The sequence below is a fragment of the Sinocyclocheilus rhinocerous genome, unplaced genomic scaffold, assembly GCF_001515625.1.
Source record: "Sinocyclocheilus rhinocerous isolate Xijiao unplaced genomic scaffold, SAMN03320098_v1.1 scaffold492, whole genome shotgun sequence".
Classification (NCBI taxonomy): domain Eukaryota; kingdom Metazoa; phylum Chordata; class Actinopteri; order Cypriniformes; family Cyprinidae; genus Sinocyclocheilus; species Sinocyclocheilus rhinocerous.
In genome coordinates, this window is record NW_015626069.1 from 345,892 (window position 1) to 370,116 (window position 24,225).

The 24,225-nt window shown below is 35.6% G+C and overlaps 1 protein-coding gene across 2 annotated transcripts; it reads right to left on the bottom strand.

The window, feature by feature from the left end:
• Positions 1–16,346: 16,346 nt before the first annotated feature.
• Positions 16,347–23,868, bottom strand: LOC107710198 (protein FAM92A1). 2 transcript variants are annotated; one of them, XM_016514948.1, is made up of 9 exons: positions 23,674–23,868; positions 22,893–23,127; positions 22,746–22,814; positions 22,427–22,528; positions 21,113–21,118; positions 20,766–20,870; positions 19,790–19,903; positions 17,560–17,679; positions 16,347–16,872 (listed from the first exon to the last, which is right to left on the bottom strand). In XM_016514948.1, exons 1-9 carry the CDS (start codon positions 23,700–23,702, stop codon positions 16,768–16,770), a joined length of 885 nt encoding a protein of 294 aa, XP_016370434.1. In that variant the 5' UTR covers positions 23,703–23,868; the 3' UTR covers positions 16,347–16,767. The 2 variants fall into 2 exon arrangements, with proteins under 2 accessions (XP_016370434.1, XP_016370427.1); XM_016514941.1 differs by having other exon boundaries at positions 22,746–22,826.
• Positions 23,869–24,225: the final 357 nt, after the last annotated feature.

Genomic DNA, 24,225 nt, shown 5'->3' on the forward strand with positions numbered 1-24,225 from the left:
ATTTTTTGTGGGCTAATGATCAAAGTCTAAAATAAAAGACAAATATGTGTGGAATAAAAGTATTCAGAGGTGATTCAGCGGTATACCAGTATGAGAAAGGTTCCTGCAGTTCCAAAAAAGTAGTGTGGAATATTTCAGTTCCTGTCCTGCTTGCCTGAATTCGTGACTGTGTATAATAGATGGTGCAGCTGCGGCCTGCAGGTTTGGAGTTCAGATGTGGTCGGACTGAGGATTTAACATTAAAGACAGATTATTTTTAGCAACCATGTTTTCTTTGACTGTAAAATATCTCTCTGATGACTCAGTATCTGATGTGTGTGTTTGTCATGCTGTTAAGCAGGAACAGAACAGGTTTTCTCTGCTTCCTCTCCCTTTAGAGTAAAACATACTCTCCATGGGAAATATCTACTTCTCCTTTGTTATGACATAAACAGGTGTCACTGAGACCACACTGGACGGTATTTGTGTTATGTTTGCATGTGATTCAGAGAACATGGCTATTTGAGGTCATTTTTGCTTGAGAGCCCTAACAGAGCTCTTTTCCACTGTAATTAGCTGACTCATTGCCAGTAGCAAAGACAAAGGGAACTGATCATTGTGTACACAGAACAACTCGGCCAGAAACAGGTACGTACTTAGATGGTCTGCACATACACTGGCTGGATTGGAAAAAAAACAACAACAAAAAAACTGGTGAATGTGGCCTTGACAGGAATGATACATCATGCGTGTGGCTGAACTTTGACCATGCGAATGACTGTCAAAAGCAATCATGAAATAGGGAAGTTCTGAGTACTACACACAGCCCAAAAGGTGTAAAGTCAATAACAGGTTTACCGCACAAGAAAGCATGTCAATCACATGATAAGGCTATTTATAGAAGCCCATTTCTGCCTCCGAGTAAAGAATAAAAAAGGTAATTGTGAGAGAAAGTTAAATAAGAAATCAAGATAAAATTGTGAGATTTAAAGGGATATCATTGTGAAAAAGAATGGAGCTTAATTGTATTGAATGTGCACTTGTAGTGTACTTATTGCAGATAATATAATATTACCGAATAGTTAAGCACTTTAATGACTTTTTTTTTACATTCTTAAGTACACTTTGTAAAATGACAAATGAACCACCCCCTTAAGGTTACACTTTTGAGAAAGAAAGTAGCATTTGTGAGAAATAAAATTGCAATAGTAAGACATAAAGTCACAATTACCTTTTATTATTTCTTGAATGCAGAAACAAGCTTATATAGAAATCCAAAATGGCATGGAAACAATTGTTTTACATTCCTGTCAATAATTATGAATGACTTAATAAGGCTATTAAAAATGCTATGAAAAAACATCAGATGGCATGATTGTAATGGTGTAGTCTGACACGGTGATCTTAGGAACTGATGTAGTGTGGGAGTCTGGAGGTCAGGAAGGTCTGGGGCTACCGTGAGCAGATTGTGAAACAAACAGCCCCACGGTAATTCAATCACGAGTCTTTCCTCTTCAGCGGCTGTGGTTTGGTCACAGATGTGTGCAGGGACTTTTGAAGTGTTGCCTAGACACCTACTGCTCAGCTCGTAAAATCTCAAGTGGCAAGATTTTGAAATCCTCATGGTTTGACATAATACATTCAGGCGCGTTGGCTCACATTCAGCACCACTAAAACGCTCTTGTAAATATTCCACGGTTTAACCAGCATCAATTTTCAGAAAGGCCCAGTTGAACCATTATTAAGCTTCCACGCAGCTTCTGTATTTCTACTGTGAACTTTTCCCATGTGCTGTAGTGTTTTTAAAGTCTTTTTAACACCATGTTTCCCAGGATTCAGTTACACAAGAGAATTCCAAGTGTTTGTTGTGGTAAGTGTTATCACCAACAATCATTCGTGACGAGTAAGAGCTCGTCCTGTCAGTCTGAGGAAATAAAATGTGATGTGGTGGCTAAGGGCAGTTCCCCACACCACCCAAACACCAGTCTCCTACTTCAGTCGAGAAAATAAAAGTACAGTCATTCTGAAAGAAAGGGCGCCGCTGCTTACGACCGTATGACCTTAAGAAAGAGGTTTGGAATGTGGAGCAGTGTTGAGATTCTCATATGATGCCTAAGTAAGAGGTTAAATGGTGAGAGCGACGTCTGGAAGGTCTGCCGTAATATCGCGTTGAGTTCTGCTAATAGTTTCTTGCAGGTTCAAAAAGCATGGGGTAGCTGGGTTTAATTCCATTTAGAGAAGAAACAGAGGAGGGGAACCTCTTAAAAGCGCATTAATGCCACTCAAGTGCAGGCCTACAGTTTACACTCGTCTTGAGTCCGTTAGCGTGAATCCTTCTAAACCTTTCAGTCATCAAGAGTGAGTCAACTGTTCTTAAATTATCAAAGGGAGAGAGAGCTTAGCATTTCAAAAACAATTTAATTGCAGCACATTAACAGGATTTCAATGGCCTTCAGCATTGTACTGCAACAGGGGAGATTTACACCAATAATACCATGAAAGGATAAAGCAATAATTTGACAGGCATTATGGCAGGATGCCAGGGAAGACCAGGAAGAAAGTGTTGTAGTAGGTTTGGAGAACACTGTCTGTAAGCTGTTTTTAGCCAGATTATCCTCAGTAGTGCTTGAGCGAAGGAATACCTCTATATTACTTTTTCGCATTTTGATATTAATTGCTCTGTGACTCATGATTAACCAAATATGGCATGGAAAGTGATTTAAAAAACAACAACATATATTAAAATGAAAAAATGCCCGCATACAGTGAATTCATCTAACATATGCACCAAGCAATTATTTAAAATGATTTGATATGTAAATACATATACCATTCAAAAATTTGGAGTAAGATTTTTTAAATAAAATATGACTTTTATTCAGTGAGGACGCATTGAATTGATTAAAAGTGACAGTCATTTAGTCATTTATAATAGTAGCCTACAAACAATGTCTAATCCAAATAAATAAATGCTGTTCTTTTAAACTCTCTACTCATCAAAGAATTCTGGGTAAAATGTATCAAGGCTTCCGAAAAAAATATTGAGCAGTACAACTATTTTCAACATTGATAATAATAACTAATATTTCTTGAGCACCAAATCAGCATATTAGAGTGATTTGAAGGATCATGTGAAACTGAAGACTGGAGTAATGGCTGCTGAAAATTCAGCTTTGCATCACAGAAATAAATGACATTTTAAAATGTATTAAAATAGAAAACATTCATTTTAAATTGTAATATTTCATAAAAATACTGTTTTCACTGTATTTTTGATTAAAAAAAATGTTTAAAAAATCTTTCTAACCCCAAACCTTTGAACAGTAGTGTATATTTTATGTTAATTTTTTATGTAACAACCATATTTTTTATTTAATACAAATAATTGGGATCCTGTGTTAGCTCTTAAACATTGGATCAGTGTCAAGAGATTCCCAGCAAACCCTGGAGTCAAGTCTCATTTTAGTAAAGGCTTGTTAACATCGGTTTTAAAGTGCATTTACCCCAGAAGCACTTGCTCGGCTCGAGTAGAAAAGAAGTGCCCCTGTCAGCTTTGTTTAGAGGTGTGCAGAGGTTACGCAACCGCTATTTCCATAAACGTGGACTCGTGAGAGCTCTGTTCAGGGTCCGCGACTGGTTCGTACTTGTTGAGGTAGTATGGATTGAGTGAGTGCTGAGAGGAAGGTGTTAAGGTAACATGTAGGCGGATGTAATTAAGAGAGGGAAACATGCATTATTAATGCTAATGAGTTATAATAATAGGCTGCGGCGTGATCTGTCGTGTCCACCACCCTGGGTCGTTGGCATGTTGATGTACCCGCTGTTGTTCCCTGGACCTGTCAGAACTCTCACTCACCAAATCGAGAGCTCTCGATCTCAGCTGAGTCGTGATTCTCTCGGGACACAAGGCTGTACATGCCATATGAGGAGTAAAGACCAAAACTAGCCGTATTTGCTTAGTCTCTCCTCCAAAGCTGATGATGAGATTAGTTTTACTATAAACAGGATGACGAAAGCTTTCCGACGGCTCTTGCTGACACCAAAAACAAACTCATTATGTAAATTGCCTCTCTGACTGCAACACGCTTGCTACAGAGTGCCAAATTTCCCACAATGGGGAAATGATATGAAATGAGGCTGTGAATCAAATCTTCATGGGAATTGAACAAGCTGGGACAAAGGCGAGCATAGCCCTATATGGATAATGAGACACTATCTCTCCATACAGAGAGGAACAAAACAAACTAGATTGAATATCAGCTGCTGTGCAGTCCAAAGGAGAATTGGCATACAGTATGTGCAGTCTGGAGCTAGGACGAGGCCTGTGTGTTTTTGAACACACTGTACTTGATAGATGAGAACAGAGAAAAGGCTCGTCAGGAGCGTCTGTGCACCAGCTCTGCATGGTTTAACAAGTTATTGAACTTAGTATAAACCCTATATTTCTTCTGTGTTCCTACTGATTCGGTATGCCAACACAATTCATTTTGTGTGTTCAAAGCAACTCAATGCCTTTTATGAACATCTCTTGGTGTTTGTATTATTATGCATAATTTCTTGGCTAAATAATTATCATTAAATTACATTAAATTGATCAAATGTGACTATTGTAATTTATATTCTTACATATGATTTCTGTTTAAAAAAGGCTGTTCTTTTGAACTTTCTCTTCATCAAAAAATCACAAAAAAGCATATAACAGTTTCCATCGAAATGTTAAGCAGAACGACTGTTTTCAACATTGATGATAATAATAAGAAATGTATCTTGAGCTGTAAATCAGAATGATTTTTGAAGGATCATTTGATATTGAAGACTGGAGTAATGGTGGCTCAATGCATTTTATGAACACCTCACGGTGTTTGTATTATTACATGCACCATTTCTTGGTAAAGTGCATATAATACTCTGATGTCTCAGTGTCATGATGGGTCATTCTGGGTTCAGGAGTTAACTGCGCAGACATTCCTCAGGTTTTGTCTTCACACTCCGTCTGTTCCCACCTCACACAAAAGCTCTTAACACAGTCCAGATGCCTTTGGAACAGAGTCAGAGAAGGAAAATTATCCTCTTGGTTTTCAGGAGTAAATATTTTCATCAGTTTGGAAGGTAAATGGAAACAGCCGGAGCTGGCCGAGGAGGAGAGACATTCCCATGCTGCTTCTCTGACACTTGCTTGGTGAGAGAAGAAGGCAATGTAACATGCCAGCTCCTGCAACGCTTGTGATGGAAGAAAGTGAGTTAACGTAATAGACCACCATGCTTTGTCTGTATGAGTAACAGCAACTTTTTGGATCATATTCAGAAGATGTAAAGATTTATTACATTTATGTTCTGCCTGAACTCTGTTATTAGACTTTCACCATTGCTCACACAAGCAAACTACCTAAAGTTGTGGCTCAACTTATCAACTAGAGCTTGATATTAGTGATAGTAGTTTATGCTGCTTCTCTGACACTTGCTTGGTGAGAGAAGAAGGCAATGTAACATGCCAGCTCCTGCAACGCTTGTGATGGAAGAAAGTGAGTTAACGTAATAGACCACCATGCTTTGTCTGTATGAGTAACAGCAACTTTTTGGATCATATTCAGAAGATGTAAAGATTTATTACATTTATGTTCTGCCTGAACTCTTATTAGACTTTCACCATTGCTCACACAAGCAAACTAACTAAAGTTGTGGCTCAACTTATCAACTAGAGCTTGATATTAGTGATAGTAGTTTATCTGTTTTCTTTAGTGAAGGTAGCTACTTGTGTTAGTAGCAGCTTGTACTAAATATCACGTTGCTTGGCAAGCTACATTTTAAAAATAGTTGCTCACAAGTTTAGACCAACAGAACACATTATTTTGTTAGCCCTGCTAAAAGACTTTTGGGTAAATCCACTAGTTTAGTCAATGACATATAGGAGAGTAAAGAAAAGGAAAAATCTTTTTAAACAATTTATTAGTTTAAAACCATTTTGATATTTAATGCATACTGTTTAGAGGTGGCATAAATGCGTTTACACTGCAATTATAGTTGCATAAACAAGGTTATGAGAATCATGTTTCAAATATAAAATTTTGAATATAATATGAAATATTTAAAAATGAAATTACACTTTAAATAGGTAACTAAAATCACCTGTAGGTAATGAGCCAGTAAATCATTAATTCAACTGATAAGTAAGTCATTGAATCATTGACCCAACAGATTCATTTACTATGTGCAACATTTCTGCTGTGGCTTTCTTAGAACTATTTTCATTGATGAAACAAATATAAACAAAAAACAAAAAACCTCATACAATTTTTTATTTGCCCCAAGTCCTCGTTCATTTCTGACCCAGCAGGACAGTTTTATCACCCAGATATTTATCATTTCATAGAATTTTTACTTACAAAAATTATATAAAATTTTGTTTTTTTTAATTAAGTTCTAAAATTATCATATAAGAGTTGTATTCAAGTCATTGTATTTATGAATTGCATTTTTAATGCATTTTTTAATTAATTAGATCTGGACAATACAATTAACAATGTCATTGGTTACCTCTAAACTGGTTCATTAACTGCAAAGGTTATACCTGCTCTTTGTTTTGAAAGGGGTTGACTAATGGCTAAATATTGTTTTTTTGATTTCTGGGTCATGTAGTATCCCAAACTGTGGTGATATTACCTAGATTGGACATATTCGAGCATATCTAACCTTTGAGCATTGGAGTCAGTAGTGTCCTCTCCATGACCATCCATGCACAAGAAACCCTTAAAGGTCCCAGAGATGGGTAGCAAACACGGGATTGATTTCCTCCAGATGTCTTTCTACATCCTGTCCTACCCAAACAAACGCTCAGGACAAAGGCAGAGGGATCCTGCATATTACACTGTGTATCCTCCCTGTTCTCTTGTGTTCTTCAGGTCTGATGCCAAGCACACTCAGTTACTGTCTATCTGTTACTAGATGTCTCCTGTTGGTGGGATGTGTTTTTGCTCAAATATATGGCCAAAAAATTATTTGGCTGAACCTAATTCAGTTGGACAATGGTTCACATGTGAGAAATTTCTTTTCTTTCTTTCTTTTTGGTCATTCAATTAAGGTGTGAACTCAAATTTGTGTAACTGAACTGAATGTCACGCTATAGGATTAGCATATGTAACCCAACAAGAAATAAGCAATCATATGTCTATGGTGTTTGCACTTGGACTACATTAGTTCAGTAATTGCTACTTGATTAAAGCAACAGCATAGTTTTTCATGCACAAAAACCCGTCCTGAAAGCAGAACAAGCTCCACTCTTCACCACAACATAACAGAAACCTGTCTAAATCCCAGCATAATAGAACATTAAACATGAACTATTCTCAACCTTTTCTTCTTCCAAACACAAAATAACAATTAATTTCAACATGTACTCCCTTCATGCTTTGCTTTGCATGGAACTGGAAATCCCCTGCCCAGCTACAAGAGCGGCAAAGAAAATTATTAATGTAGTCCCAACGCAAATGGTTTAGGCAAACTTTTATTTTGCAAATTTAAAGGAATAGTAAACCCAAAAATGAAACTTGAAAATGTACTCACCCTCAGGCCATTCAAGATTACTTCATTAGAACAGATTTGGAGAAATTTAGCTTGCTCACCAATGGATCCTCTGCAGTGAATGGGTGCCGTCAGAATGAGAGTCCAAACAGCTGATAAAAACATCACAATAATCCACATGACTCCAGTCCATCAATTAACATCTTGTGAAGTAAAAAGCTGTGTGTTTGTAATAAACAAATCCATTATTAAAGTTTTTAAATTCAAACAGTTGCTTCTGGCTAAAATGGTCCTTTATCTATAATATTGCTTTCTCTAGTGGAAATGTAATCTTGTCTGAATCAGGAGAGAAATATGCACAGATCAAGCACCGTTTATGAGCAAAAACAGTCCAAAATGGTTAGAAACAATTATGTTGGTGGATTTCGATGTGAGAGTACAACAGGGGATGTCCTTTTTCACTAGAGGAAGTGCTTATTATAGATTATGGACTGGTATTTTGGCCAGAATGTCAGTTTAAAGTTAAAATGCCTTAGTAATGGATTTGTTTCTCATAAATACACAGCTTTTCACTTTACAAGACATTAATTGATAGACTGGAGTCATGTGGATAACCTGATGCTTTTATCAGCTGTTTAAAAACTATTTGTGATGGCACCCATTTACAAATTTCATTTTTGCCAGCTGTTTTACCTAAAGTTACTGTTTTTCCGGTACTGTCTGAATTGAACAAGTTTTAGCCTGCAACACTCCAAAAACACCGGAAAGAAAAATGGTTGCTATGCAATCGCCATGGTAACTTGGGTTATTATCTCATCACGAATGTTTATGATCACGCAACAGTTGCTGCATCTCCACAATCAATCAACCACATGGACCCACTGGAATATGAAGAGATAATTATTAATGTTAAGAAGCGCTTTCATTTTAAATCATTAAAGTTAGAGATTTACGGTCTGTTGACAACACCGCTGTTAGCTTTGAAGAAATGCCTCTGATGTGAAATAACATTAGGCTGGTTGCGTAGACAGTTAGACATGAATATGAATGAAACTGCTTGTTATGACCTGAGATGCTCATTAAAAGGAAAAATTCCTTCGCTTGTTCACCCACTGAGTGTGTGGTCTGCTGCATCTATCACAGCGCCGGCTGAAAAGAACATTTTTACATTTCAAATTCGCAGTTTTTCAAAGGCAGCTCTGTTTATGGGAAGTTTTACCGGCTCCTGTCAGTAAACCAGAAGGGATGCAGCATGACTCAAAATGACAAATTAATGTGAGGAATTCCATCCTACATGGACTGCTTTGTCTCAATAGGCCGCCAAAACATTGTTTCAGAAGATTTTTCAATAGAAGAAATATTTTTCATCCTGGTACAAAAACCATATTCACATCCATGATGACCCAAGGACCAGTTTTGATTCAGAATTCCAGCTGGATCTTTATGGAAAGCTGCTTAAGTGGCAACAAGAGGAAATTTTGCATTGAAATGTTGACCGTGCTCTGAATCAGATGGTCACTTCTCAATAAGACCGCTGGATGGTCAGTAAACACAGGATTCCCAGTAGTCCCCATTCAGCATTCGCTTTATCATTGGCCAACGAACAACATCCCTCTGCCTTTGATAACAGAAAGGGACACTTGTTTATATGAGTGTGTTTGCCCTCAGACATATTGACACAAACGTACCATTTCCTGTCTTTGCTCTGTTGCCCAGTGTTTGTTCTTAATAAAGAAGGGACCCGCTCTATGGAAAGGTCAGGTTTGCTTCTACTTCTTACACCAGCTGTTCCTGTTCTGTCTGTTGGCTGTCATTACATCCTATATCTGTCATTTGTGGAATATACACCACTAGTGAAAAATTGTGTGTAAAACCATTTGAGCATGATTTGAGAATGCTCCAAAAATCAATGGAAGCAAGAATGTATGTGAGTGTCTGTATGAAGGCGTTCACATGATCGATGTCACAAGATTATTTATTTCATTAGTGAACTAAAAATATGGCTGAATCTTAAGTATTTCTGCGTTTTGTAACCTTTTTATTAGGCTACATTTTTTAAAATACTAAAACGTAAGAAATAATAATAAAGAAAAATATATTTTAATTAATTTAGTATACAAATATTTACAAATTATTTTTTACATTTATTAGCTTTTACTTCTTACACCAGCTGTTCCTGTTCTGTCTGTTGGCTATGCTCAGAACAGATGATAGTTCAGCCCCACTGGGCATTCTGTGGGCTTCATCCATCATTACATCCTATATCTGTCATATATGGAATATACACCACTAGTGAAAATGCTTCTATCTTGCATACATTTTCTTTACAAATCTTATTGTGTGTAAAACCATTCGAGCATGGTTTGAGAATGTTCCAAAAAGCATTTTGTGTATCAGTGGAAACAAGAACATCTGACTGTCTGTATAAAGGTGTTCGCATGATTGATGTCACAACATTATTTATTTGATTAGTGAACTATAAATTCTACTGAATCTTAAGTATTTCTGCATTTTGTAACCTTTTTTTTTTTTAAACATTATTTATTATTTTTATAACATAAGAAATAATAATAATAAAGACAATTGTTTTAATTAACATAAAAATATTTGTAAATCTTTTTAAAAATGTATTTATTATAATTTATATACACTAGTGTTTGGGGTTGGTACGATATTTAAGGTTTTTGAAAGAAGTCTGCATTTATTTGATCAAAAATACATTGAAGATTGTAATATTATGAAATATTGTTACAATTTAAAATAGTTGTTTTCCATTTTATTATATTTTAAAATGTAATTCATTCCTGTGATTGCAAAACTGAAGTTTCTGCAGCCATTACTCCAGCCTTCAGTGTCACATGATCTTTCAGAAATCATTCTAATGTGCTCATTATTAATTATTATATATTATTATATTGAAAACAGTTGTGATGCTGAATATTTTTCTGGAAACTGGTATTCTTTGATGAATAGGAAGTTAAAAAGAACAGCATTTATTTGAAAAAGGAACCTTTTAATTATAAAAGTCTTTACTGTTACATTTGATCAATTTAAATTTGATAAATTTCGAAAAATATGAAAAATTCGAAAAATATGTCAAATATAAACATATTTACTGACACTACACCATAAACTCAGTGGTAGTGTATATCCAAAATTATACCCAATGCAATACAATGCAATACAATGACCCACAGTGTTTCTTATCTACAGCCCTTTTAGGTGTTCTTGAGATTTTGGAATGTGTAAATGAACTCTGAAGGTCTTTACAAGCCAGCATCCAGTTACTCAACATGGCTTGTTGTCCACGTATATACACATTTATTCAAACAGCCGATTGTTGGTGTTGACCTTTAGAAGTTCTCATGCGATGCCTGAGATTATTCATGAAGAGACATTCCATAAATGGGAATGTGATTGTGCATAATTAGATCATAATGGGCACCGTGTGAGTCATCGGCAAACATTGGCTTCGTCTGTAATGGTTTTGTGTGCTACTTTTCTGTGAAACCTTTATCAACACATTGCACAATAAGAATTCGAAACGAATTGTGAAGGAGTCAAGGAGATTAAAAGCGATGACACTAGTGGAAAAAAGCAGAGGCTCTGTATGAGGCCTCGCCCCCCTTTTCAGAAGGCTGCTATTTGCTCTGGGCAAATGGGCCAGTTGCACAACTCTTCTACCAATGCTGTTCAAACGGCTTCTCACAACAACCTGCTGTAAACAAAAGGCACAAAAGCAAGCAGTGCCGGTTTGCAAAATCCACCCCCCAACCCTTCAAACAGACCCTTTTTGCCCCTTTTCGCCACACTTACACAAGACCTTTTCAACCCCAGCCACTCTCTGATGCAAATAATAGATTAGAGCTGCAGCCTATGGAAACAGTCTAATTACGAAATAACAAAAGTTCAATGAAACCCATATATTTGAACATACCATTGCCTTGCATAAGACAAATCTGCAAAATGTATAAGCTTTTCTTCAGTGGAAAAGACTGGATATTGATAGGGTAATATACCATGGGTTTACACTGGTTTTAGCTGTAATCCTCTACTACTGTAACTCCTATCCAAAGGCCGGTGTGGTTTAAGGGATGTGGAGAATACTGAAACTGTGTCCTTAAATTTATTCACCATCTTGATATTCCAAAACCACGAGATAGAATTGAATGCAAAATGAGAAATTTAGCAGAATGTCCAAGCTGCTCTTTTTTGACATACAATGATTGTGAGTAGTGACATCTGTGGAGTAAATGATGAAGAATTTTCATTTTTGGGTGTACTCTCCCATTAAGATGGCCTCTTATTACACATAAGGCAAATATACACAAAGGCCTGTTTTAAACCAGTCGTGATGGCACTGCTGCTCTACAGCAGGGTTGCCAAGTTGGCTACTTTTATACTGTTGCCGTGGGTTGATTTTTCCCCCATAGGGTTAATGGTTTTACATATTGCTTAAATTATATTTGACAGAAAAGCTTGTATTGAAATATTTTACTCTACCCAATACCAATGATAAAACTGTGTAGATTATGAGCCTGTGTGCGGCTGTTTGTGTTACCATGGTAGCATATTGGTGGGTCTCTTATGGATTGTTGCAAATAAATAAAAAAGTATGTCATTTTTTAAAGCATTTTCCATTCATTAAATACATATTTTAATTTATTTATTTTTAAACTGCAAAGGTGTTTTTCTCCAGATATCAATCATAAGATGTTTTTATGAAAACAGACTGTTTATGATCCCTACTATACAATGATTTTGGTAACACTTTACAATAAGCTTCCATTTATTAATATTAGTTAACTACATTAGATAACATGAACTAACCATGAAAAATACCAAAAGCATTAATTAATGTTAATTTCAGCATTTACTAATACATGATTAAAATCAAAAGTTTTATTTGTTAAGTAATCAAGTATTCCACATAGCCGTGTAATAATATTATTTAATGGACCAGAATTAGCATTAACTAACAATGAACAGTTATATTTTTATTAACTAACATTAGCAAAGATTAATAAACACAGCAATATAACAGATATATTGCTCATTGTTAGTTTATATTAGTTCATATTAGTAACTAATAAGACCTTAAAGTGCTACCATGATTTTCAAGCATAACTGTAAAATATATATTTAGGTACTTAAGAGACATATTCTGAGTTTAAGTATTTGGGATAGATTTGGGGCTAGTTTAATTGGTTTTGATTGGCCAAAGGGTTGGATTTGTCATGCAGATCTGGCAACCCTGCCATACAGCTATAGCAATAACCATTAAACGTAATTTGTGTGAAAACAAGAGTGGATGTACAACATCTCTCCGTTGTGTTTCCTGTGTTTATCACGAGACGTTTTAAAATCAAGTCAGGCATTGTGGCGACCGTAAGCATAAACAGAGGCACGTTCCTGTTGATGAGGCCACCTCGCAGCCAGTGGAGAGGATGTTGTGCAATCAGTGCACTAAGCTAATTATCATGGGATCAAATAGTGGCTCCATGGAAACCTCTCCACTTTTTCCAAAACAAAGCGTTGTGACTGTCTCTCTTATCCGTTCCTTTGAGACAGCCACCGCTTGTTCGTCTCTGCCTACTCTGTTTATTTCCGATGACACATGGCCCAGCAGCCCATGTAAGGAGGTTGAGAAGCCATATGTCACTTGATAAGGTAATCTGGGCTTTTGCTTACATGAAATAAGACACTGCTTATCAAATAAGCAGTCTTTATGGCATAAGTTTCATTAGTTTAATGGAAGTTTAATGAAAGCGCTATTAAGCCGTGTAAGAATATAAACATTTTAGTGCGATATAACACATTTTTCTTCAATGTCTCACCTGTGTAAATACACTGTTTCTTTGGATCCAGCACAAAGTTGGCACGTTTGATGGAAACAGAGAAAATGTGCTTGGCTGACAACATGTGTGGTCATAAAGAAATGGGACACATTCCTCTTTGTTGTATAAATCCTATGGGATTTTCCCAATTAGCACGCGGTTCCCAGACATTAGTAAAACCACTGGCTCCATACTGTGGGTAATGAATTCCTCTCGTATCGCAGGCTATAGCTTAATCTTGCACCCAGTCTACGTCTTTGCATGTCGTATAATTTAAAAAAGGAGGATTTATGCCAATGAGGTCAAGACCAACGACGGTTCTTCAGGGGTTGACAAGCCCCTTGTGGTCTGGCGTTCTGCCCGTTTGACCTCGTGAGAATTTCCTGAACCCCTACACTCTTAAAAATAAAGGTTATTTTTGGTATTGTTGGTTTCATGAAGAACCTCTAACATCCATGGAACCTACCTTGTTTCATTGAACAAAAGGTTCTTTATAGTGGAAAACGATTCTTTAGATTATTACCGTTTTCTTCACATTAAAAAAAGGTCTGAAAGATTCTTTGGGGAACCAAAATGGAACTTCTATGGCATCACTGCAAAAAACCTTTGGAACCTTTATTTTTAAGAATAAGATTCAATTTCCTCACAGAACTGGCATTGATTTTGAGTGTAAAACCCATCAGAAAATCTTATTTTTTTGCCATTCAGACTTTCTGAAGCAGTATAGATGTGTGTCACGTACTCACCCTGACTCGGCAGCTTCAAGTATCACTTTGAATCAACATTTTTGACTCATATCTCCAAATTCTGTTCAGGGGGAGAAGCGGCCACTCCTTATTTCTGAAACTAAGAGCAGAATGTATCGGTCTGGTGCTTCATAAAACATGCTTCGCCAATGAATCAGTTAGATCTTGACACTGAAAACAGAGGGAAGCTGATCCTCCTGACTTAAACCTGCTGCACATTTGAACACCAATAATGGAATGTACATAGATATTTCTACAAACACACTTATCCAACCACGCGGATTTACAGATCCTCATTTCACAGCTGAGTGGGTCAGAGCCAGCAAAGACAGATGCCTGTTTTCTTCTCCGCCTGCTGTAGCTTATGACCCCAAGGCATCTCTGGCAGATTATATCATCCTCGACTCAGATAAGCACTTGCGCAATATTATATGTGGCAGCAGTATGCTTTTGAAGGCGGATGTCGAAACCATTAACAAAAACAAGCACAGGGTGACAGAACAAACCTGTGCAGGTACTTCTCAGAACATAATATATGATTAACCAGTTTTTTGCTTTCATTTGAATTCTTTTGATGCAGAGACAAACAATTAATTATCTGTCAATAAGTTAATTCTTAGTAAATAAGTCTCGACTTTCAGCATGTTTCAACTGTTACTCAGTTAATTACGCATGATTCCAAAGAATTACGAAAGGGGAAAATGCAACATAATTTGCCTTCACTTTCTAGGAATTCAGAAAAAAGACAACAAATTGCATTGAAGAAACCAAAAATATTTTCTTTTAAAGCCACATGATATTTGATTTGCTTTCCAAGACCACAGGTTACTCTCAGAGGAAAACACATGCTCAAAAGCTCCACCAGTTGTGCTATTAAAGTAGGCATGAAAAAAAAATCACCCTATCTATTTTTAAAATGCATGTTATTGATCTTATTGCAAACAATTCATCTTTGAACATCCCATAACTCAATTTTCTGGTGAAATGTCAGACTTCTCTCTGGTGACGTATGCAGGACTTTTCCAGTCATTTAGTCTGCTTAAACCCCATCCCTCCACAATCAATTGCAAGCTCTCATTTAATTTTGAGTGCAATGCCCACATCTCAATATCCAATCAACAACCAATCAATAGAACCAATTCCCGCCCTACATTTTTCCTTTTCCGATAATCTGCTACGATGTCACAATACAGAAAAGATCTGTCACTACTTCTATTTCATCTCGACTTTAAACACATTCCTGTACATTTATAATACAACAGAAAAAATCCTAAAACATTTGCTAAAATAAAAAATTATTAGCAATTTTGTTAAAAAATATTTAAAAAATGAGTAAAAATGATATTATATATGGTTACTTAATGTCTATGTATCATAGAGAGATATCTGTCATTCAAGAGACATCAAAAATATTTCAGTTGTGCAGTAATTCAGAGATCATGCATGTCAAAATCACGCCATTGCAGTGGTCAGAGGGTTTTCGTGACAACCAAATCTCTGCATCTGCTTGATAGATGGAGATACTGGGGAACATTCACCCAGAGCCCGCAGCACCTCTCTCTCTGACTCATGCTGTAGTTATGCTCTTTTTTTTTTAAACCGCTGCGAGGCAACCATCGTGTTAATATTCAGTACAGTCAGGCGCTACAGCGCACACACACTGGTTCCCATTATGGCCTCTGTAAAGGATGAGTCATATGGGTGAGGAGGGAATCCTTTCCTTAGATACTGTCATCCTCAATGCCACTGAATGAAAGGCCGCGTTGTGCATCTGTCACGAAACGCCACGTATCCGCACACCTGGAGACAAAGACCTATGACCATTCAGTTCACAATCCAAAGGTGTATCCAATTAGAATTTTAAATTAATACAATCTTTACCAATGCTAAACACAGTGAATATCGTGTATAGGTAGAGACGCATGCATTTGATTAAAAAAAGTTGCTGCTTTTTTGTGATAAACAGTGCCTGTCCATTTTTGTCAGCAGCCTTGGTTCTTGGTTCATACAGTGAAACATACATTTCAACAATGTACATAGCATTTCAATGTTAATTATGTGTCTTCAACACTTCTGCTCTTAGTCATAATTACACCAGCAGTACTGGTTACGGTTTCTGACTCATTCAAAACTGACATAAAAGCTACTAGACACAATGATGCCGAGCACAGGGTGGGTCAAGTTCTAGGGGTTCACTATTGTTTGTGTGTATGACATACAGTGAGTGTTTCGGTATGCACACTCTGTAAATAGAAGAACAAATACACACTCAGACATTTGAGGTTATGAAAATGGCCTATTATGCGAAAGCAAGAGCCAGCTTTATTGGTACACCAAAATGCTCAAAGGCACATTCTAACCAAATATATTGATCACAGAAACTGCTTGGCACTTTGTACACAAAAAAACATATTGGGAGATTTAGACTAATTAAAAAAAAAGTAACACTCTCTTTAAAGGCGTTTTTCAGTATATATATAATTTTATAGTATATGATTTACAAGAGAGCAAACATCTAACCACACACTCACCTTTACCTAACATAACTGAACTATCATTACATCACATTTATTGCTGGTGATGCAAACTAGTTTTATAATGTCATTCATCTCCATTCAAAAACTCTTAAATACAGTTCAGGAATGTCACTGTCTGAAAATATTTGATGAAATGGCAAAGAAAATATTTTAATGCTCATCATCAGTCACTTCCTCCAAATCATCCTCATCATCTTCCTCCTCTTCGTCATCTTCTTCGTCATCCCTTTTCCTCTGTCTGCTAGACGTTCTTGACTATACCAGAAAAAAATCTTTCAGTTTTGGGATTCAACACAACTAAAGGGCCATTCACACCAAGGATGATAACTATAAATATAAAATTCTAATTCTGTGAGAAAGTCCACATACTGTAACAACTATAACATTAACAACACAGAGGATCAAAATCATTAATATCACTTTAAGAACGATTTTCTTCCAGTTAATGAGTGATTAAAAAAACCTTGGCAGCCAATCAGAATCCACCCTTTAAAAACGCTTCAAAGAGCTTGAGCATTTAAAGTGGCAGAAGACCAAACTGCAGCACACTCTTAGAATAAACAGAGCGTCACCTTCTGTTGGTGTGGACGCTAATACAGTTATCATTATTATGTTTATAGTTATTGTTCTAGTGTGAATGGGCCTTAAAGGGACAGTTTACTTGCCCTTAAAAGATCATTTACTTGCCCTCAAGCTGTAACCCTGCTGAACACAAAATAAGATAACTTGAAGAACGTGGGCAACCAAACAGTTTCTGGTTCTCATTGACTTTCATAGTATTTTTTTTTCTCCATAGTATCGAAGTCATTGGGGACCAGCAACTGTTTGGTTACCAACATTCTTCAAAATATCTAATAAAAATAAGAAGCATTTAAATTTAATTATCCATTTAACAATAGAAAGTAATTTTATCTGTAACATAAGATATGGGGAAGCACTAACCTGCATTGTTCCTGATTTACTCATTGATGTACCAGTTCGGTTTAGGGACAGTTTAGAATTGGCACGAACTATTTCTAACCGTGACTGGTAATCAGGGGGGTGCAGTGAGTTCCTGAAAACCTGTCAAGACAAAATAAAAAGGGTCTGTAGACTACTCTACATATAGACCACCAAGAACCAAATGTCATCTCATCAACCACCACATAATAAAACAATAACGAGTACAGCCAAGCTCAAACAACATACATTAAAAAGAGAAATGAGTCAACACGAACTAATACCACATACTGTGTTTTAGCAACAGAGAACCATGTCATTCAGATTGGGGAAAAACATTTACATACTCTATCCTGGTGAGGGTGTGCCAACAAACATTGTCAACTCAACTTTATTAACTCCAGTTAAATATTACAGGAAGAATATTTATGACTTATCTCCAGTGGTGTATAAAGTATAGAAAGCCATACTCAAGTAAAAGTACAGATATCTTACCAGAAAATCACTTTGGTAGAAGTTGGACGTCACCGTTTAGAATATTACTTGAGTAAAAGTCTTAAAGTATGTGATATTTATTGTACTTAAGTACGAAAAGTATATTTTAAATCTTAAACATACTTAAGTATTGAAAGTAAAAGTACAAGTAAATGCAAAATGGAAAAGAAGCAAATAAATATATATAAAAAATGTTCATACACAGCTTGAGTAGCAAGATTGTGTTCAGTTTTAACGCTTTCATCCATTTTGTATTTTTGGGTAAGAATAAGAAGCACTTCATCCGGTACTTAGTGTCTTTCATTCCAACATAAGAAAACATTTAGATGTATTTACACAGTTTAATGCATCTCAGAGGGGACATGGATGCATTTAACCTGCAGTTACAGATGGATAAATAATGCTTTGTTTTTAACATAAAACTTTGAATACTGATATTTGAAATTATTTTAAAACATGAAAAAAAAATAGTCGAAATGTGAAATTAAAACAGCCAGTAGGTGACAGCAAGTGATTGTTAATGAGTCATTGAGATTCAACCTATTTGTTCAAACGTCTGATTCATTCAGGAACAAAGCATTTGACTAATGAGTGAATCACTGAATCATTTTTATCAACCGATTCGTTCAAAAAGCTGATTCATTCAATAAGTAAACACCATTGCTCAGAGACGCAAAACAGTGCTGTGATCTTTGTTTTGCCATCTACAATTTAGAATGACTTGAATTTTAATAGACTAATAAATCACGTGCATGCACTCTGTGTGTGTGATTTGGCTACTTGATAATGTCAGATCGCACATCATTACAACAACACTTCACTTACCATATTATCGCAAAACATATACTGTATATCGCACAGCACACCCTAGCCTCGACTTGAGAGGAAAATGAAAATTGACAGCGGTTGTGTGAGCATTTGTTTGCAGATGAGTAAAGGTGTTTTTTTTTTAGAAGTCTAACTTGCAAACGCCAGACCACTGATTCGTCGGACTGTTTTCCTGCAGTCCGTGTTCTTCTGACTCCTGACTGTTTTGTAGTAAGTAACGAATATGCTTCGGGGAAATGTATCGGAGTAAAAGTATACATTTTAATTAGGAAATGTAGTGGAGTAAAAGTAAAAGTTATGTGACACAATATAAATATAAATATAAAATAAAATGTAAAATATAAATATAAAAACATAAAAATATAAAAACTCAAGTAAAGTACAGATACTCCCAAAAAATACTTAAGTACTGTAACGAAGTATTATTACTTCGTTATATTACACCACTGCCTATCTCTATATGGTTCATAAACTCGTGCCAATATATGACTATTACAAGTTTACACATCCAATTAAAGGCAAAGTTCAGACAAGAACGAGGAAATGTTTCCCTGAGAACCACTAATGAAATAATATTCATGTGATTTTCTTCCCCGGCAAGTCAAGGAAATGTTGACAAAATTGAGAAAAAAAAAATTGTTTTGGCATACCAAACTATGAATTCATAAATAAATGCATTAGCCAGTGCGAACATTCCACAGCTGACTGAACATGCTTTGCAAGACGCCTCTCTGGTTCTTTTATGCATCAGGATTGGAGGAGGCCTTATACCCCAGCAACCAGAGCTTTCATCATTATGACAGCAGGGGGATCTCAGGAGGAGAAAGAATACAATTTGGTTAGACATTAAGACAGACAAGCTCGAACCAGCAGGACTGCCAGAGCAGCGGTGCTGGAGCAGAGCGCTCACCTCAAGGTCTCCTTCCTCATCCACATTCTGAATGTGCTGGTAGGCAGTTGTGTAAATTTCCAAAGCCTTGGCATGGAATGCCATCTCCACTGTTACAAATTCACCGAGAATTTTCTGCATCAAACACATGAGACATCAATGTAATTAATCATCTCTTATCCTCATCAAGGCTGCATTTATTTGATCAAAAATACAATAAAAACAGTAATATTGTGAAATATTATTAGAATTTAAAAGAACTGTTTCCTATTTAAATGTAATTTATTCCTGTGATGGCAAAGCTGAATTGTCAGCATCATTACTCCAGTCTTCAGTGTCACATGATCCTTCAGAAATCATTCTAATATGCTGATTCGCTGCTCAAGAAACATTTCTTATTATTCATAATGTTGAAAACAGCTGTGCTGCTTAATTTCTTCATGGAAAGAATAATATTTTTTTTCCGGATTCTTTGACGAATAAAAAGTTCAAAACAACAGCATTTATTTGAAACCGAAATCTTGTGTATCATCAGAAATATCTTTACTGTCACTTTTGATCAGTTTAATGCATCCTTGCTGAATAAAAGTATTTACACATTTTTTTAACTTAAATGTGGGTTTAGTTTTAAACAGTAAAGTTTTCAGGGACACTGTTTGAATTTCGTATTACATTAGATTATATTTGTATAATAATAATATATAAATATACTTTATTTTATATTTGTATAATATACAGTATAATATTAAAGGTTGTTTTATCCATTTACAAACACATTTTTTTTACTTAAATGTGGGTTTAGTTTTAAACAGTAAAGTTTTCAGGGACACTGTTTGAATTTCGTATTACATTAGATTACATTTGTATAATAATAATATATAAATATACTTTATTTTATATTTGTATAATATACAGTATAATATTAAAGGTTGTTTTATCCATTTACAAAATAAACTGATATTACTTATTAAATAACTAATCGTGCAGTCTGAAGGACCTTGATATCCCGAATCTTCTGCTTTTCAAAGTCATCTATTGTCTCCTCCAGCTGGCGAGTTGTGCGTGTGGCTTCCATTGTGGCTCTTTGGAGTTCACTCTCGGCCTTTCGTGACACAACAGACAAAGAAAAGTAAAGCACAAAATGTTCCCAAGTAACAGACATACCCAATTTGAGACTATCAGCTCACCAAGAGGTTTTGAACTGAGAAGAATGAAAAGACTCACATCAGGTTGAGTATAACTGACATATTAGTACCAGGATGTGTTGGACCTACTTGGGTTATAATTAAACAAAATAAAAGAAGTTTCGAGATAATATTACAGTTCGTTGCACACAAGGCCCACCTGTGACTGAGAGAGGCTGTTAAGGTTAATCTGTAATTGTGGTTTACAACAAATATCTTTGAGATTATTTGACATTATGTCTAGTAGGGCTGTTAATTCTTGTTAATTATATTAAAAATGATGTGTTAAAAAAATAAACATTTAATTCAGAACCATATGCAAATATGCAGCAATATGAGTTATACTAGTTTTTGAGTTATACTAGTTAAAAATGTTGTAAATATGTTTAAAAACATTTTAACTTGCAGTCGCAATGGCCCCCAAGTCTACCGCAGTATTGACTTTTAACATCATTTTTGATATATCTATTAATTTACTCATCTGACACAATAATGTATCTTTATTTGGGGGATTTCTCAGCAAGTACTGATATATATGCAGTTCATTTTGACAAATTAAATCTATTAATGCAATTAAATCTATTAATTTGTTTTAATTGATTGACAGCCCTAATCTACAAGGTAATTTGAAAATTGTGGCAGCTTGCATGTTATGCAAATTTAAGCAATGATCCTAAAATCTGTCAGACCTACTCTTCTGGTTCACAGCTACATACTTTCAGTGAAACTGAACTTTCAGATCCGATTTTCTTTTGATATCTTGTTGATTATGTGTCTCTGATTTTATCTGTGATATTTTTTTTTATTGTTTTGCTTGTATTTATTTTATCTGATGCTGTAAAGCACATTGGTCAGCTGCTGCTGAAACTTGAAAGAAGAAATAATAACATTGGGCTGTAAGGATACAATAATCTGTCTGTCTGAGGGGTTTCTCTGCCTCATCCTTTCAAGCTGCTGCATCTGCTTGGCCTCTCTGTTCCGTGCAGTCTGCGTCTGCTTCATGTCCTCCTGTATAAAAATTTGATAAAATCACAAAAGGTTGGTAGAAAAGAGCACTCTAGTTCTTAGGTTTTGACCTATGACAACAGTCACAGTACATCATGCTTACTCAGAATGTGATGCAATGCTGCCCTCATGAGATCATTGGGAAAAGGACATTTGTATATTTGAGAACTATTAAATATAAATCCTTTTAGCTGAGGTTGCTTATGGAGAAAAACCTTACCCTTATTTAAGCAACCTAAAATCTGTCAGACCTACTCTTCTGGTTCACAGCTACATACTTTCAGTGAAACTGAACTTTCAGATCCGATTTTCTTTTGATATCTTGTTGATTATGTGTCTCTGATTTTATCTGTGATATTTTTTTTTTATTGTTTTGCTTGTATTTATTTTATCTGATGCTGTAAAGCACATTGGTCAGCTGCTGCTGAAACTTGAAAGAAGAAATAATAACATTGGGCTGTAAGGATACAATAATCTGTCTGTCTGAGGGGTTTCTCTGCCTCATCCTTTCAAGCTGCTGCATCTGCTTGGCCTCTCTGTTCCGTGCAGTCTGCGTCTGCTTCATGTCCTCCTGTATAAAAATTTGATAAAATCACAAAAGGTTGGTAGAAAAGAGCACTCTAGTTCTTAGGTTTTGACCTATGACAACAGTCACAGTACATCATGCTTACTCAGAATGTGATGCAATGCTGCCCTCATGAGATCATTGGGAAAAGGACATTTGTATATTTGAGAACTATTAAATATAAATCCTTTTAGCTGAGGTTGCTTATGGAGAAAAACCTTACCCTTTTTGTTTTGACAATATTCCCATATGCTTTCAAAGGCTCTATAACTTTCACTTCCAGCCTCTCCACCTGTGAATAATACTAAGTGTTTTTATATTAGTAAGAAACACAAATATGCTGAAGAATTTCATTTTATTTTAAACACACTTCTGCTTGTCGATAGTCCTGAATCTGAGCCAATTGATCTGCAAAATTCTTCAATCCACATTTCAGGTTCGGTGTCTCTGTGTCAGCATAAAGGCCGACTTCTTTTACCAGTAGGTCGGCTTTGTCCCGCAGTCGTGCAGTTTTACGGACATAAGCAGCAAACAGTTGGCAGAGATCTCCAAAGTGTTTCTCTACATTGGTGATGTTCTCTTGGATCTGCTTGGTCTGGGTGTCTCTGTAATGTGCAACAAAGAAAGATGAAGATTATCTGACTGAGGGAATGTTGATAAAATAAATTAGACTACAGGTTTTACCCTCTATCAGCTTGTTAAAAGGGTTATATGTCAAATTTATTGCACAAGAGAGGAACAGTCAGTATTACAAGACTATCATGATGTATATTCCTTCAGGTAAGAGTTGTTTTAAAAATGCTGTCGCAGCCTGTTTTTATCTAAAAAAATTCGACCAACGTTTATCTGGTATGATAAATTGTAATACAAAACTAGGCAGACATGTCTTAATAATACACTTTAACTGAGGAAGGTTCATATGTAGCATCTTTTATCATCTTGTATCTTGGAAATGTGCAAACATGCTACATAGATAATTATGCCGTTTCTGTTTTAGTATATTGATATTAAAGTTAAAGTTCTGCTTATGCATTTACAGTCAATTACATCATAAAATACGCGCTAGACGATGAACTACTGCTTGTATAACGTTATAGCTTAGCAGGCTAGCAAGCTTCCCAACCGTCATAACAAATCTGGACAACTTTTACCTCGCTCTTGCATCAGGAGTGCGACTCATGATAACTCGAAACCAATATATATGTATTAATTAAAAATAAATTCTCAAGCTATATGGATACTGACGTAACTTTATTTTAAAATGCTAAACAGTGTTGTGTCTATTCTCTGGGCTAAAGCTGTAGCAGGAAATCGCCGTGGAAGAACGCCGTGCCGTTACCATGGAGCCAAACATGCGCCCTCTACAGGTATATAAAGGAAAAACAAAATGTAATTAAATTATGAAAAATATTGCTCGATATATGATTAATGGGTAAATAATGTGAATAGTTTAAGTCTAGATAGACTAATAAAATGGCCAAAAATATGTTACGATAAATGTTTGCAGAAATATATAATATAATATAATAATGTAATATAATAGATAATAATAAAATGGCCTAAAATATGTTAAGATAAAATGTTTGCAGAAATAAGCTATAATATATTATAATATAATATCAAAAAGAGAATAAATGAAAACAACAACAACTTTATATTTTACAATATTTCCAACATTTCCATTTCCAACATCAAATAGAGAT